At 42.9% G+C, this 17,812-nt stretch overlaps 1 protein-coding gene across 1 annotated transcript in view; it reads left to right on the top strand.

Moving 5' to 3' along the window:
- The first annotated feature begins 1,374 nt into the window (after nt 1-1,374).
- The window catches only part of RFT1 (RFT1 glycolipid translocator homolog), a 34,227-nt gene continuing 17,789 nt past the window's right edge, over nt 1,375-17,812 (top strand). Inside the window, exons 1-9 of the mRNA XM_074959837.1 lie at nt 1,375-1,658; nt 2,951-3,036; nt 4,036-4,152; nt 6,271-6,460; nt 6,737-6,838; nt 8,919-9,053; nt 11,675-11,753; nt 15,430-15,480; nt 16,633-16,763. Coding sequence (XP_074815938.1) covers nt 1,596-1,658; nt 2,951-3,036; nt 4,036-4,152; nt 6,271-6,460; nt 6,737-6,838; nt 8,919-9,053; nt 11,675-11,753; nt 15,430-15,480; nt 16,633-16,763 — 954 coding nt within the window. The 5' untranslated portion in view covers nt 1,375-1,595. The remainder of the gene's footprint in view (nt 1,659-2,950; nt 3,037-4,035; nt 4,153-6,270; nt 6,461-6,736; nt 6,839-8,918; nt 9,054-11,674; nt 11,754-15,429; nt 15,481-16,632; nt 16,764-17,812) is intronic.

A 17,812-nucleotide genomic window follows, 5' to 3' on the forward strand; every position in this document is an offset into this window, starting at 1 on the left:
GTTATACCCATGGCTGTTTGTTGCTTTGGTGAAGTACACAAAAGTTATCTATTTTGACATTAATGGGCATCTAAAAACTAAGTGTCTGAGTGAAAGTGACTCAGAACTTTACACTGGCAACCAGCTGTTTTGAGATCAGCCTGAGTGATACATTGGTGGGTCTGAGCTCTTGGATAGTTGCCAGGTGCACCTCTTAACAGAGACAGCTGCAGGAGGAAACGTTAGAAATAGTTATCAGTGAGAATGTGTCTCATCAAACAGCCAAAGTCTTCACTTCAGGACAGAATCAAAGTACAACACTAATCTACCCAAAGGGAGAGGAGTGTGTGTGAAAGGTGTCTCTATGCTGCCTTTAAGAGTTGGCGTTTGGGGAGCTGCCTTTCCTTATTCCAGATAAGGGTAGAGTTTGGGGGAGCTGTATGTCTGTGAAGGATGTCTCTCCTGGTCCATTAGAAGGTCTGGAGGAGCGCTGGTTTGCCTTGACTCCATAGGGGTTGGGGGACCTATATGAATGTTTTCCTTTCCCCCTAAGACAGAGGAGGACAAGCTGCGGCCGCGGGTCACTCTCGGAAGCGGCTGACCCACAGTCCCTGCGGCCCCTGGAGGAGCGGGGGTTCAGAGTGCTCCGTGTGTTGCCTGCAGGCACCGCCCCCGCAGCTCCCATTGGCCAGGAACGTGGAACTGCGACCAATGGGAGCTTCGGGGGCGGTACCCACAGGCGAAGGCAGCGCGTGGAGCCATTTGCCTGCCCTGCCTCGGGGGCCGGTTGTTTCCCAGAGTGGTGCGGGACTAGGGCAGACAGGGAGCCTGTCTTAGCCCTGCTGCGTGCCGCTGCCACCCAGGAGCCGCTCCAGATAAACGATGCCGGGCTGGAGCCAGCACCCCAACCCCCTGCCGCACCCTCTGCCCTGAGCCCCCTCGAACATCCTGCACCCCAACCCCCTGACCTGAGCCCCCTCCCACACTCTGCACTCCCTCCCGCACCCCAACCCTACGTTCATGAGCCAAAAAATTTGCCCACCCCTGCCCGAGAGTTCGGGCAAGAGATGGGTGTGAGTTGGCATCTCTCTTTGAGAGTTAGGACGTGTGTTGGGAGGTTTTTTTCTTGTTCCCTACAAGGGTCATGGGGAGTTGTGTATAAGGGTTTCCCTCTTATCCCGTATAATGCAGGGGGCAGTTGTGTGGCTCCCCTTGTCTCTTCTCATGGTTAGGGCGGGCGCTTGTCTTCGTGTCCCCTAAAAGGGCGGGCCTGTGTGTGTGTGTGTGTGGAGGCGGGGGAGATGTCTCCTTGTCAGGGTTTGGGCTGGAACGAGGACGTGGCTCGGCGCCTCGCCTTGCCCCCGCCTTGCGTTGGGCTGGGGAAGGCCTGAGGAAGCGGCCCCGCGGCCAGAGCCCCACGCTCCGCCCCGGCTGACGGGATCGATGCGCGACAATTCGGCAGTGCCATGACTTCCTGCTTCTCGGCCGGGGAGACCGACGCCGGGCTGGGAGCGGGATGGAGCCGCAGCGGAGGCTGAGAGCGGCGCCCACGCGTGGCAGCCGGGGGTCCGGGTGCTGAGCCTCCGTCACCCCCTGGTGCGTCGGGGGCGCGAGCCATGGGCTCCCAGGACGTGCTGAGCGAGACCACCCGGCTGGCCTCCTCCAGCGCCTTGCTGCAGGTACCCGGACGCTTCATGTCCCCCTCACGGCTCCTCTGCTGGGTGCCCCCCCACGCCCGCGGCGTGCCCCTCCCAGAGCAGGCGGACGCGGCTCCCGCTCCCCGCCTTGTCGTGGAAGGAGGGAATCTCCTCTGCGGTGTAAGAGCGAATTCCTCTGAGCGGGGGCTGCCGGCGGCCAACCTCCTGCGTGTCGCCATAGCGTGTCGTGACACTTGACCGCGCACGGAGACCAGCTAGGTTCAGTCGTCCTCTCCTATTCCCATCCCTTTCTCTGGCTCGGTTATTTTCATAACTGAGGTTCGCCTTCTTGAGTTTTGCAGGTTCTCTCTTGTGTCATTTGTGCTTGGCTTCCTGCAGTGCCCACTGGCTGCTGTTTTGAGTTCCTACTTATTTCTGGGTCTGTTACAGATGAAAACAAAGCTGCTCTGCAGGCAGTCTCAAGGCTTGTGCCCTGTCCCATAATAGGTTATTAGTGAGAGGACACAATTAAGCAACATAAGACAAAAGCTAAATAGATAGCATCATGGTCACTGATCAGGAGTCAGGAGAACTAGGGTCTTTTAGCTCTGCCACAGACCTGCTGTAGTCATCTTATGCAATCCACTTCATCTGTGAAGCGGAGAAAATGCTTTCTTCCTTGGTTAGTAAGTTTGTGCTTACAGTATACTTAAGGTGCCATTGCACCTCCATGTTCCCTATAAGTAATTTTTATTTTCCAGACGAGCAATGCATTTAGCATGTGAGTTGTTTCTAATTTCAATTATTTCTTGGTAAATTGATGCTGTATGGGTGGTTCTCAACCTTTACAGACTACTGTGTGCCTTTCAGGAGTCTGAGGCCCAAGTGCTGCCACCCAGGCTGAAGCATGTAATTTAGCTTCTCAAGGCCTCCTGTGGCATAGGGCCCTGGGCAAGAGCCCTGCTTGCCACCCTCTAACACTGGCACTGCACTTGTGGTGCCCCTAAACCTGTCCTGTGATCCCATTGTGGAGTCACAACCCCCGTGTTGAGAAACAATGATGTAGATGAGTTGACGTATCGTACCCTAGTTGAGACCCATTGATTTAGATAGCAAATAGTAAAAATAATTGTCCATGGGGTTAATCCTGTGAGATACTGGACATCTCATCTGAGTTGAGCACATATCCTCATCAACTTCAGGAGGAGCTGAAAGAATTCAGTACCTTTCAGAAGATGCTTGGCTCTGCACAGGATCTGGTTCCTTGTTAAGACTGATATTGGTCCATATTTGAAAGTATCTAATGCAACTTATTCTGTGTGTTTTCTTCACAGATATTGTTTCGGGTGATTACTTTTGGCTTAAATGCATTTACTCTCCGCTATGTATCAAAAGAAATGATTGGCCTTGTGAATGTAAGGTAATGAAGAATAGAATTGATGGTGAATGATTCCAATATAGAAGTTTGTCATGTTGTTCCTTTTCTAAATACAAATGAAGTACCCAGGCTTTCCATAATGCAAGATTTTTAAAAAGTGGGTGCATGGTAGCATAATGAAGATGCTGGTGTCAGTACACTTTAAAGGCTTGAAGTAAGATTATATGCCTTGTATTTAAAAACAAATTCTTACCCATGTTGCGAGTAACACTTCAGAAAAAAACCTCTAACAAAGTACTTCTTGGATTTTTTTATGCTGTTTGCTTGTTGGAATTCTCTAAATCTGAGCAATGGAAGTATATCAATCCATTTTGCTTTCTGCCTCATGGACTAGCAGGATGACTAAGTGAAATGTTTAGAACTGTTTCCAGTGGCATTAGAAACATTTCTGTCTGAATTTTGAACTGTACAATGGTGTGCCTGTAATTTTGTGATAAGAGTAGCTTGATAATGTTCAGTTTTGAAGTTATGAATGAGTAACTGACTACTAGGTTCTTAATATTCAGTGTTGAACATACAGGTACCTGGTGTGGGTTTTTGCAGATCTTAAGCAAATTGGGTACAGTATTCCTTCCAACTTCCATGGGACTTGCTTAAACCTTACCTGGTAAAGGTTGGAGCATCCATTTGAAAAACGCTGCTGTACTCTTATTCTTTTCCTGCCCATCAGGAGAACTGTATGTTAACAATTTACCACGTGAGGAAAAAAAATACAATTTGCCTCTATCTGTATTAAACCTTATATCATGACACCACATCTTCCCCCGTTGGGGGCAAATTCATCAACCCTCTATTATGCACGATTTTTATTATAAGATCATCTATTAGAAATACGTTTTTGCTTCATGGTATTTAAACTATGTTTATAGGTAAAGTGGCTTTGTCAGTTTAGTTTTTAAACGTCAGTTTAGCCGCTGTAGTGCTGTACATGAAGACAAGCCCTCAAAAGAATCACTTTATCTTTTTATCTCCTTTCTTTAGGCTAACACTGCTTTATTCTACAGTTGTTTTCTTAGCCAGAGAGGCATTCCGTAGGGCTTGTTTGAGTGGCAGCACAAAGCGAAATTGGACCAAAACTATTAATCTTTTGTGGCTAACGTAAGTTTCCTTTTGAGATTCTTATTTATTCCAGTTTATGTTTATAAAAGTATTCATTGCCAGATGTCTGAGCACATATAAAGACGAAAATATGTATTTACCTAACTAGACTACTGTTCCAGGAAGTAGCAAATTATGATCTCCTCAGTTGCAGCCTCAAGACAAAGTTTCAAGGCATTAGATTAAATGGGGTTAAAAGTGTTTTGAGATCTACTGACGAAAAGTGCTGTATGAGAGTTGAGTTAAGTATTATTGTTTATACTATGCTCTTAGTATCCATGGCCTTGGCCTCTTTTGGAGCTATACTAGGGAAGTAAATTCTATAGTCAAGATACACACAAGGGAAAATTTGATTATTTAGGAACATGTACTTCAAAAGTATTAGAACTAGAGGTTCTTATACAGCATTCATCACCATAGTACCTGAACGCCTTCTCGTAGTGCCTTAAGCTTTGTGACTAACTTCTGTCGTATGTGTTTGCCTATCTTCTCCCAGTGGGGAGAAGTAAAACCGAAAATGAAGGTTTTAATTTATGTGGCAGATCCAAGTTTGGATCTAGAGCTTGATTCCAAATCTCTTTGGGGTTTGGAGCACTGCAAAAGCACTGTGGGTGGGCCCTGAGGGCACGGCTATCTTCGGTTACTTTAGAGGCTAATTAAGTACTAGAACTGCCTGCTCCTGGAGGAAGCAGAGTACAGCTTTTGCTTAGTAGGTCCGGTACAGGACGTTGGAGTGGAAGTGTGAATAGGAGAATGAGAAATCAGAGAAATACTTTGTCCTCCCCTCACCCACAAAACTGCCATGTTTAGATAAGATCAGAGGTTTGCTTATGTTTTCAGCTGTGGAAGACGCAAAACTAGGTGTCTAGCCAAAATGCCTAGCAGCCGAAGTGTGTTAGATTCTACAGGTTTGTCTATGCAAACATTTAGTTCATGGCAAGCTGGGCTGTGAATCTAGCCGATCACGAGCCTGCTGTGCACAAAGTGTCCATGTGAACCTTGCTGACATGCACTGACAGTTCCTTAGTGTACTTTATGGGCCCTGCTTTGAAATGGGAGTAGATCAAAGCACACTAAGGAACTGTTAGTGCGTGTCAGCAGGGTCCACATGAACACTTAGTGTGCCCCAGCTTGTTGTGAATAAAGTGTTCCTGTAGACAAGCCTTTATTTAGTATTAATTTTATTATTGTTTAACTTACATAGCAGTAGTAGCTGAAACCAGCCAGTCAGGGCGCTGTTGTACTAGGTGATGTAAAAATCTTGTTACTGTCCATATTGCTTAAATTTAATTACAAATAGTTATTTCAGATATGGTAAAGCAGATAAATAAAAAGGCTTCTATTTGTATTAAATAATTACTGTAGTCATCCATAATTGAAATTGTGCTAGTAATGATGATTTGCCGTGGTTGTAACTGTTAATGCTAAATCTCCAAGAGAAAGCAGTATTTCCTACTTATTTGTGTGTTCCAGGGGCTTTTGCTATGGCTTTGTTTCCAGTCTGGGTTATCATAGGGCAAGATAAATTGTACTCCTATTTCTATACTGTTACTTTATTAGCAGCATAATGCAGTCATCATTAGTATTTTGTAACTTATTAAAAGATTTAGTATGTCTTTCTATATCCTTACTGAAGACTGGCCTTTTCAGAAAGAAGGGTCTGTCTTACAACCATGCAAGTGGTCCCCTAGAGGTGAGGAAGTTGTCTGCAGCCTCTTATGTGATGCACTTGAAGAGGCACTGAGTGGGGTAGGCCTATAAAAAGAAGTTAAAGGAGTTTGTTAGAGATCTTTTTAAAACAACAGCAACAGTGGGCAGGGGTTTTTTTTGGGGGGGGGGGGAGCAGTTAAAAAGTGGGTGGTAATGGTTTGAACTTTTTCTATTAGAATGTTTAAAGTATTTATGTAAATATAATCACCACAAAGAAATTAAATATGAATACTTGTATCCTGTAGTATCAATTGAAATATTTTAATTTTATATAGCAAAGTGAAAACTGCACGTTTCCTTCCTCTTTTGCTTGCAATATGTGATCACTTAATTTAATTTGTTTTTTGCCATTTAGACAAGCGCCTCTATAACTCAGAAAAACAACTTATTTGACTTTATTTATTTTAGAGTTCCTTTGGGGGTTTGTTGGTCACTGTTCCTGGGCTGGATCTGGCTACAGTTACTTGAAGTTCCTGATCCTAATGCAGTTCCCTACTATAAGGTTGGAGTAGTTGCATTTGGTCTTTCTGCAGTGGTTGAACTTCTAGGAGAACCATTCTGGGTTTTGGCACAAGCACATTTGTTTATAAGGCTTAAGGTTAGTAAAATGAGCACTGTACATACATATATTGGACAATGATGGAGAAAGTCTTGATTGAGGTAGTCAAAGATGACTGGGGTATTTAATCACATAACTCTGAATGAAGTTAAAGAGTAGTGTGATGAGATCCCTTTGGCCTTGAAAGTCTGATACCTAATATTTAACACATGTTTTTAAATGTACATACATAATAAGTGAATATGCAGTTTGTGTACTCTTCAGATCTTCTGGCTGATGCAGTTGGCAGTGAATGTGTTCTTTTTTTTTCTTTAGGTACTTGCTGAAAGTCTTTCAATAATCTCCAAATGCATTTTGACAGTTATTTTAGTAGTTCTGTATCCACAATGGGGACTTTATATTTTTTCTTTGGCTCAGGTAAGTTTTTTCTCTGTGTTCTCTACTGTATATTTGTGATTCACCACACGTCTGTTTGCTGCTGCCTCTTGGATTTAGCCAATTAACTAATTCTGAAAGTAAGAGGAAGATGCTTCTGCAATATTGTACAGAATACTGTTCTTGTATATTGATGTCTACTACACACTTAGCATTGTTACTGACCCAGTTTAGTGCTAACGGAAACACGCATCAGGTTTTATGTATGCATGCACATTATCCAAATATGGACACTTATTATTCTCTTATTATTTCTAATTCACTTATACATGCTAATGATTGGTATGCTTAATCATTGAATTTGTTACTTTGAATTCCTGCTGTTTGCGACAGGAGATGACGATGTGTGTACCAGTTCAACAAATATGTTTTGATTTTTTTTCCCCTTATTGTAGTAAAGATCAGAAGAGAAATGCATATGGAAATAAGATCTTGAGTTCTTAAGCAAAGAATTTCAATGATAAATATGACCAAATAGATCAATGTTTATATGTAAAAACTTTAATAACTGGCATTTAAGATTTGAGAATGTATTCCAAACTAAGAGAGCCTTTGTGCAGACTAAACACTACCACACTACAGAAAAATAACAAGTATTTAAAGGCCTGAGCCTATTGTGCTAGGCACTGTAGGAACATAACAGACCTGCCCCCAAGACTTCATCAGACTGATTTATAATCATAGCAGTTGTGTGGATGGTGAAATAATCTATGGACTGAATCAGGATTTGAAAGACAGCTGTTCCTCTGTTAAGTACATGCTTGAACACCTTACTTTAGGGCATAACAAACTGAAGCAATTACATATTTTTGTCTTCATAACCCCTTTTAATTTAGGGTCTAATCCTGCAAAACTCTACTTCACAGTAAGAATTTGTAAGATCAGGCCCTTAGATTGCAAATACCCTGCCTTTAATTTTTCTGCAAAATGTAGTGCATACCTGTGGTGTTACATAATATTAATGCTGTCTGTCACTGTAGTTGCAATCAATCCTTCCATTTAGGTCCCCCTTTTACAGACATTAGTATAATTTGGCTGCAAATTTCAACTGTTTTGAATAATTTATAAACCTCTTCTCCCTATGTAAGTGCTTGTGGGACAGATCAATAAAATATATTCTATGAATTAATTAAAGCTTTATAATTAGATATCTACTAACTAGGACAAATGAATTGGACAACAGAAGAGGAAAACAGTGCAGTGAAAAACTTCTGGGATCTCAGAGCTTTGGCTCCAAACATCTACACTGCACTTTTTAGCCCAGGGGTGGCCAACCTGAGCCTGAGAAGGAGCCAGAATTTACCAATGTACATTGCCAAAGAGCCACAGTAATACGTCAGCAGCCTCCACCAACTCCCCCACCCTGCTCCCAGCACCTCCCACCCACCGGCAGCCCTGCTGATCAGCATCTCCCCTGTCCTCCCGATCAGCTATTTCGTGGCATGCAGGAGGCTCTGGGGTGGAGGGGGAGGAGCAAGGGCATGGCAGGCTCAGGGGAGAGGGCGGGAAGGGGTGGAGTGGAGGCAGAGCCTGTGGCAGAGCCAGGGGTTGAGCAGTTAGCACCCCCCGGCACATTGGAAAGTTGGCGCCTGCAGCTCCAGCCCCGGAGTCAGTACCTATACAAGGAGCCACATATTAACTTCTGAAGAGCCGCATGTGGCTCTGGAGCCACAGGTTGGCCACCCCAGTATTAGCCCTTCAGCCTGAACCCTGCGAGCCTGAATCAATTGACCTGGGTCAGCTGCAGCCATGCTGAAAATATTTTGTTGCAGTGCAAGCATAACCAATTTTAGGGTGGAGTGACACAGACTGGGGCCAGTAATGTTAAAATGTGCTGATTTAAAAAAAAAAAAAAAAAAAAAGTTATGGGATTTTTGTGTTAAGGTGACTAGTGATAGTAGTAATTTGGTTTAGAACATTTGTTTGTAAACTATTCCTTCACTCAGTCTACTATTTGACAATTCAGAATAATTGTGAGGTATCCAATTATTATTTAGCTGGGAATCCTAGTATATAGTTCTAAATCTGTAGTTTATATTATGTTTTATATCTTTTCTTTCAGCTTTTATACACCAGTATTCTGGTGCTGTGCTATGTAATGTATTTCATGAAGTTTTTGGGTTCTCCTGAATCAACAAAGAAATCTTTTCCAGTTTCTAGAATGACAGATCTGTTACCCAACTTGATTGAAGATCAGGTAAATTGCAGAGCTTAAAGTTTTTAATATTGTAGTCTTTCATGAATGAGGGAATTTCAGATTTGGTTTTGCCGAATAAGGAGAAACTACTTGACTAATACCCTCTTAAGTGTGACTTTGCAGGATGTAGCCTCCTTGCAGAGGAAACAGTTGAGCAAGAACAAACAAGTTGGGTAAATTATTCTTGTAATGGTTCTCTTTGTATTAATAAAGCTTTTATTACTATTTAACACATGGCCACCACCTCACTCTGTGGTCAACACTCTGATTCCCCCAAGCTTCTTAAGCACTATTTATTGAAGTGAGAAATGAGATCAGTTATTAATTAGTTAATTTCTTCAATGCAGGATTGTTTCACTGAAATATATTTTCTAGTGTTTTTTGCATAGACCTTTAATAAGAATGTAGCTGCATGTAACAATGAATAGAATGAGCATTTGTGATTGAATTCCAAGCAGGTTAGTTTCTCTCCTAAAGGAATGATAATCTCACTATTATGCCGTGGGAGTTTTCTACCCAATGTTTTTTGGAAAATACTGAACTCTGAAATTTTCAGAATCCCTTATTCAGCAAAAAATGTTCCATTCTCTTCATAGATAGGATCCTGAGGAAAATCGTGATTTAATGGACTGGGCAAAATTAGCCCAATGCCCAAATTTTTCCAACAGCTGGGAGGCAGAAGTGGGCACATGTGCTCACTGGTCTGGTGCTCAGTGCGGTGGTGGCAGTCTTGCCTCTCATAAAACTGGCTGTTGAGTCCACTCCCGAACTGCTGCAGTTTACTCTGGCTGCTGCAGACTTCTTCCATGCTCTCTTCCTGTCTCCTGCTCGGTGTCCACCTGCCTCCCCAAGGTGGCTTACCTGCTACAGGCTCAGTGGCTGTTTTTATTTGAGGCAGCACTGCTGTCCTTTGGTGCATATGAACAGCTGCAGACTCAGCAGGGAGGCAGAAGTTGCACCAGCTGCTGGGTCTTCCCCTCCCACCCCCCGAAATGCTGTCCAAAATGATGCTGCTGTCCATTACTAGCCACACCATGCATGAGACCTGCATGCACAGATGCCTGCTTCTATCTTCCTGCTATCAGAAAAAATCGCAACAATTTAGAGGGTGGACTCAGCAGTTGGTGTGTGCTCCTGTCTCCCCAGTGAGGCTGCAGGTGCTCATATTCCAAGTGGTGGTGGCAGCACGGCCTTGCATAAAAGCAGCAGCTGAGTCTGAAGCAGATGAGCCAACTTGGCAGGCACTAAGCAGAAGAAAGGAAGAGAAGGAGGAAAAAGTCTACAGTTGCCAGAGTAAGTTGCAGTGGTTTGGGGGGTTTTGGCATCCAGTTTTATGCAAAAGGGTGAAGTAGTGACCTTTTGCTGACTGCACTTTGTGCACATCCTGTGAAAAATTTTGTAGAAAGCCTTGTTTGCTTTAAACCCTGCATATGTATTCAAGAAGTCAATGGAATGTAAAATAACACCCATTAACTTTTAGCCTAAAATGGCACTGCCAGTAAATCTGAGCAGTAGTATGAGCTATAGACACTAACTAAACTTTTCATGTCAGTCATGATTATTACAAACCATTTCATGCTGCTTCACCTGATGAGCTCTAAGGCACAGCTAAATCTGTTACTGCTAACAAAAAGTGCTCGTAAACAATATAGATCGCAGTTCGCAATGTTACTGTAGCTGTGTTGGTCCCAGGATATTATAGAGACAAGGTGGATGAGGTAATATCTTTTATTGGAGCAATTTCTGTTCAGCTCTGGGCTGAAGAAGAGCTCTATGTAAGCTCAAAAGCTTGGCTCTTTCACCAACAGAAGTTGGTCCAGTAAAAGATATTACTTCACCCGCTGTATCTCTCTAATCTAGAGCGTTAACAGAAATAGTGTTACTCATCTCAAGAATTAAATAAATCACTATTTAAAAAATGCATTCACAGTTAAGCAAAAGGGAACCAAAGGAAGGTTTGTCTACTCTGTCAACATAAGACCTCAGAGTGGGAATCTTTGCTTCAACTTGTCTTTTGGCTGTGATTTAGTTAACCAGGGATGATTTGGCCACAAATCTCAATATATTAAACCTTTCATTGTTCACAATTACTGCACTAGGCATCCCCTTCTTAACTAGAGAGGCATTTAAATATTAATAGTTTGCTTCCTAGGACTTGGAGCACTTGCATGCCTTTCCAATTAGATGTAGACCTTATTCTCTCCCGCTCCTAAATATGGGAAGCATGATCATCAAATCATGTTCTCCGTGCTTACTAATGCTCCTACAGCAGCACTGTGTTCTCCCTTCTTTCAGCCTTTCCCAGTTGCATCCAAGGCAGAACTTTATTGAGAACGACTTACTCCAGGGGTGGGCAAACTATGGCCTGTGGGCTGGATCCAGCCCGCCAGCTGTCTTAACCTGGCCCTCGAGCTCCTGCTGGGGAGCAGTGTCTGGAGCTTGCCCCACTCCGGCGCTCCAACCAGGGAACAGGGTCGGGGCCACTGTACGCGGCTCCCAGAAGCCACGGCATGGCCCCCCTCCAATGGGGATTAAGCAGTGTATTCACATATTATCTTGCAATTCTGATTCTCAAAATCAACTCCAATGGTTAAATCACAGTACGTATTTCTTTCTTGCAGACTGTGGTAGACTGGAAAGAGGCTAGGTTGACTTGGAGCTTCTTTAAACAATCTTTCTTGAAACAGATGTTGACAGAGGGTGAGTATTATGTGCCCTCGTCATGCCTGTCCATAGTTGGAAAGACCTTGGTGTTGCTTGTTTGGCTGTCAATTCGATAGCAAGAAACCACAGATAACATTTGGTTGAAAAGAATCACAGAAGACTAGTAGTAGTGTGGTTGTGATACTGACACCCGCAATAGGAAAGGAGTCATCAGCATATTGGTGGCCCAGCCTTGTTTTCTGCACTTTTTCCAGTAGAGCTGAGCAGAACATTTTTTGGCTGCATGAAATCTGTAAGGGTAAGTGTGACTGAATATATCCCTGTACATCTACATCCCTATATACACCCTACACTATTGGGACAATGTTTGTGCAAGGTATGCCTTATAAGGTATTGTTTAAAAATCCATAACTTGCTGATCAATAATATGGCAAAATGCATATAGCAACATTATATGTGAAGTTATGAACATAAGCTGAAATCATGACTGAAGTAGGTTTCCCAAATGTTTGGGGAGTGGCTAAATCAATTCCTCACAGACAAAGGGAAGCGGATGCCAGTCAGGTGTCATCAAGGCTGATGAACCATTACCTGCTAAGTGACCTTTCTTTGGCAAGGAAGGGGGTAAGGACAAAAATCTACATCTTAGCAAAAAAGCATTCTTTTCTTCACTGGATTGCCTGTCACCTTGCTTCCATCTGGAAATGCTTCTCAAAGGAGAACAGGACAATAAAAGAAGGGGCAGACGCTCCAAGACATCTTCCTCTCTTTCACTGTAATTCTCTGGCACCACACCTAAAAAGGCAAAAGAAAACAGCCTTTGGACTCTGGAGGGTGAGGGGTGGGGTGGTAGTGGTGGTCCTGACCTGAAGAATTTGGTCAGTAATCTTGTTGGAAGCATGTGGTTAGAAAGTTTTTTTTTTTTCTTTGCAACTATGTTAGTTTCTTAAGTAGAAGCAAGTAAGTATTTTATCTTTATTGTAACCATTACTGACTTTTATGCCTCATTACTTCTTTGTAGTTTTACTGTTTAATATAATCCAGTGTGTTTAGGTTGGAGGGTCTGGGTAACTATTTAAGGTAATAAGATGGCACATGATTCCTTTAAAGGAATAATAGATTAACTATATTTGTACTGTCCTGGAGACGGTGGGGCAATGCAGGACAGTCATTTCTGGGGGATGATCTGGGACTGTGGGTGTGTTGGAGTCACCCTGCAGTACAACCAAGGCTGGTGAGAGCCAGGTGTAGCTGGCAGACTTCAGTTATGCACAGACACTCAGTATGTAGCTTGCCTGCTGGATGGCTGAGTGGCCCAGGTGGGAGCTACGATAGCAAGGCATTGTAAGTAAGGCTACGATTTTTGTCATGGATATTTTTAGTAAAAGTCAGGGACAGGTCACGGACAATAAACAAAAAATCACAGGAGCTGTGACCTGTCCCTGACTTTTACTAAAACATCCCTGACAAAATGGGGAGGGAGGAGGGTCCAGCACCCTGCCCCCTCCCCGCTGCAGCACCTGAGAGCTGCAAGGACTCCGTTGCCCAGTGCTGGGAGCTGCGGGGTGGGGACGGGGGAATTCCCCTGCTGCCCGCTGTGGCAGAGGAGCTGTGGCGGGGGGGGGGGGGGGGCTCCTGCCAGCGACGGAGGCTGGGGAGCCTTGGGGGTGGGCTGAGCAGCCCTGGGGTTCCTCTGCTGCTGCCGGCTGGAGGCTGGGAGCTGCGTGCCCTCCCTCCACCCCCCCTGGCCTGTGGCCCCATATCAGCTCCAGGGTTCCGCTGCTGCCAGCGGCCGGAAGCTACAGGGGGGGGCTCCAGCTGGTCGCGGTGGCTGAGCTGCTGCAGGGGGGACCCCTGCTAACAGTAGTAACTGGGCAGCTCAGGGGTTGCTGCCAATGGCAGTGGTTGGTCAGTTGTGGTGAGTCCCGCCACCCACAGCTGCTGGGCAGAGGGTCCTCTGCTGCCCATAGAGGATGGGCTGCTGTGGGGTCTCCTGCTGCCAGCAGCACGGTGGTCGCTGGAAGTCATGGATTCCATGACTTTCGTAACCCCTATGACATAATTTTACCCTTAATTGTAAGGCACCCAAGGTTGCAGGGCAGGGGTGACATGCCCCTCCCCCCACACTAGCCTGGATTGTGCCCTGATACGTCACAGTAAATTTTTAGCATTTTTTTTAATGTATATTATAGTAAAGCATGAGAACTCCACTGTGGTAGAGCCTCTGCGCTGTACTGGTTCAGTATATGAGCCTTTTGGCCTTGGAAACTTTTTCAGATTTGTTCTAACATTAATGAACGTGAGTTTGGCCATCAGTTGTAGCTGATATTTGCCCACTCCACATTTTGTCTTTTTAAAAACACACTCAAAAACCAGATGCTTTATGTAAGAAAATGAACTCAACAAATCATGAAGAGTGGAATGTATGGAACAGAATCAATTTAAGGATTATGTTTTCTCACACACTCTTAAATGTTTCATCTTAACAGTGTTCACAAATTAAGTATTGATACGAGATTTGGGGATGTATATGCCACAATGTAAACCCAGGGTTAGTAGAAGTCAAATTAGCAGACCCTGGTTTGTTAACCTGGGGCTTACATATTCGTGTGGATGCTCAAACCTTAGGTTAACAAACACTGCGTTATACTGGCCCAAGTCCAACTATGCATATCCCAGATTTCCTAGTGCCCTCTGAACTTGTGGCTGCTTTCCCCCTTTGTTCATAGTGCAGTATGGATAAACTTGACTGTTTAAAGGACAAAGAAAGTCGGCCCGTGGGATTGTGGGATACTTTTTGGTGGACTCCCAGAGCACAAGTCCATTTTGGCTGCGTCTACACTGCAAAGCAATGGGGCTTGAACCCTGGGTTCTGGCTTGACTTAGGCTCGTACCCTCCATCCCTGTGGGGTCTTGGAACCCTGAGTCCGAGCTCTGGTTTTAGCATGATTTGTGTGTGGATGAAAGGGGGGTTAGGCTTGAGCCTGAGTTTGAACCCTGGGTTTACATTGCAGTGTAGACATAGCTTTAGGGTTTTCTGTGGCAGTAGAAATAAATTTAAACATTGAGCAAGTCTGGAACATCATTTACGTTGTTCCAGTTTAGGTCGCTCTTTATTCCTCATTTTCTTGCCTTTTTCCTAGTTAAAGTCTCCTGTGTATATAATAATATGAGTGTCCAGCATCTCCTGCTCTTAGAAGAGGAAGTAAGTCTTAAAAGATGGATCACTGCAAAATACAGATGCTGGTGATACATACTAATTATTGTATTTTATGGTTAATCTGGAGCTTGAGAAAGCTGGGTCATGTCTGATCCATTTTGGAACCGTTCTGAAAGTTTTATATTAGTCGCATTGCTGTTGATTTGTGGGATGCATTAAACATGATGGATTTAATTCAAGAACAGATTTCTTTACTGATCAGTGAAGACAAAGTGTTCTTAAAGTGTCCACAGATTTTGTTGTTTCTATTTCTAGCTGTCCAGCTCAACACTTTGGGCTTGACTTTCAGAGCTGCTTCCACCTTCAGTTCCCATTGACTTCAATTCATGCCAGGCCTACGGTGTAATTAGTAGCCATTCTTGAAGATTTTTTACCTTTTCATTTGGCTTCCTCACAACACTGCCTGCTACAAGTATATGAATAAAAACTGGAAAAGGATATAGGTACTAACATTCATTGTTAGTTGTTAATTTCTTTGTTTTGAATTTACAGGTGAAAGATACGTGATGACTTTTTTGAATGTGCTAAATTTTGGAGACCAGGGTAAGCATGATATATTATCAAGTGGTAACAAACTTATTTGGTTTATGCTTTTACATAAAACTTTGAAATTAAGACACCACATTGAAAAGATATTTTGAAACTTCAGAGATGATCTCAAAGCCTTAATGACTTTGTACTGAAATGATGGGGAAGTGCGAGATGTAGAGAGAGAAGATGTTGGTAGTTTATGATCAAAGGCTTTAATTTTATGTTTCTCTTGATGAAAATTTTTCCCATAGTAATTGAGAAGGAAAGAACATTGTACATTTTTCAGTGTATCTTACTTAGCACTTTTTAAAAATGGTTTTTGCCTCCTTTTGAGGATTTTGCTGCCTTCACTTCTCTCTTTGAATGTGTGCATTTATTGCATTTGATTTCTCTGCTTGTTATTCCAAGGCACCAGCAACTCAAATTTAAAAATAATCAATGATGTTGCATTAGTGTAACACTGTATTTTTCCCAGGGTTGGGAAACTATCTAGGGCCATTATTTCATTCGTAGGTCATGGTCCTGAAAAGAGTTATGTATGTACTTAATACACTGTGAGTAGTCATGTTGTAGTAATGAACAGTAGTTTTTGCAAGATTGGACCCTACTCAACTTCTTATTGGGGGTAGAATTGTTAGAAGAGTGCTGTAGAGTGTCATTCTGGTAGCTTATATAAAATTCTTCCATTTGAATGAAAACAAAAAAGGGCCTTGCATTTGAAGATGGCTATTCCCTTTTTTTGAATTCCTGAAGTCCTGATATTGTACCCATTCAGTGAAACAACATTTGTTCTATGGTGTCTACTGATCTTATCTCAAAGAGTTTTTCCTACAATCATCCCCTGCTAATGTTAATGTAATTTGAGGGGCATTTGCATATAAATTAAGTTTCACTCAAACTTGTCTTTCTGTCCAAAAGTGAGATTTGCAATTCCAGCGGCTTACTGCTATCAATGTGTTTAGGTCCAAAATCCTTATGGATCGGAATACTGCTTCTTTTATATGGAGAGACAAAGTGCTGTTTGTTTTATGACCATTCACCAGAAATGTCAGCTCAAAAGGAGCTTGTGTGCACATAACTTTTTAAGATCTAGAACTAGGAAGCTGAAAATATAATATTTTATAAAAGTTAATATATTGTTTCTCTGTTTTTGTTTTGTTTAAGGTGTGTATGACATAGTGAATAACGTTGGTTCTCTGGTGGCTAGATTTATCTTTTTGCCAATAGAGGAGAGTTTTTACATTTTCTTTGCTAAGGTGCTGGAAAGAGGGATGGATGTAAAGCTACAGAAACAAGTAGGTTGAGTGTAATTCTAAATGAGTAAACATCTGCTTTAGAACTGTGCTTTAAAATAAGTAAAGAACTAATCATAAAAATCTACTGGCTCCTACAGGGAGTAAGTTTTTTTTCCTTCAATATTTAGGGGAAGGGAAAGGGTGGGAAAGTCATTGCAAAAGTGTGTTCCTCAAAGACTGTAGAAGTCAGAACACAGACGTCTGCACTGTCAAATTTCTTAATCCATTTTGGTTAATTAGGGTGCCAAATCTAATCAAGTTTTTTTTTTTCAGGATCACGACTAAGAATGTTTTTTTGGAGGATCGGAGTTGTAAAAAGAAGTGAAATAGAAAATAAAGAAGGGTTGGGGAGGGGTGAAAGAGTATTAAAATAAACCAACTGGTAAAATGCTAATAGGTCATTCCATCTCAAAAAAAGATACATTAGAATTTTTGGAAAAGTACAGAGGAGGGCAACAAAAATGATTATGGGTATGGAACAGCTTCGATGTGAGGAGAGAGAAAAAAGACTGGAACTTTTCAGCTTCGAAAAGAGATGGGGGTGAAGGGGACAGGAATGTGATAGAGGTCTATAAAATCACAAATGGAATGGAGAAAGTGAATAAGGAAGTGTTATTTACCCCTTCATTTACCACAAGAACTAGGGGTCACCTGATGAAATTAATAGGCAGCAGGTTTAAAACACAAGTATTTCTACACACAGTGCTCCATCAAAGTGTTAAACTCATTGCCAGGGGATACTGTGAAGGCCAAAAGTATAACTGGGCTCAAAAAATAATTAGATAGGTCCATCAATGGCTGTTATGGTCAGGAATGCCAACCCCATGCTCTAGGTGTTCCAGAAGCTGTGACTGAATGAAAGGGGGTGGACCATTCAATTATTACTCTGCTCTGTTCATTCCCTCTTAAGCATCTGGCACTGACCACTATGGGAAGACGGGATGCTGGGATAGATGAACCATTGGTCTGGCCCAGAATGGCCACTCTTACTTTCTTAAGTAAAAATGAATAAAGGGGACAAAACTCCATAGTATGGTATTTCCCAGAAT

This window comes from Natator depressus, chromosome 7 (genome assembly GCF_965152275.1).
Source record: "Natator depressus isolate rNatDep1 chromosome 7, rNatDep2.hap1, whole genome shotgun sequence".
In the NCBI taxonomy this organism is placed as follows: Eukaryota; Metazoa; Chordata; order Testudines; family Cheloniidae; genus Natator; species Natator depressus.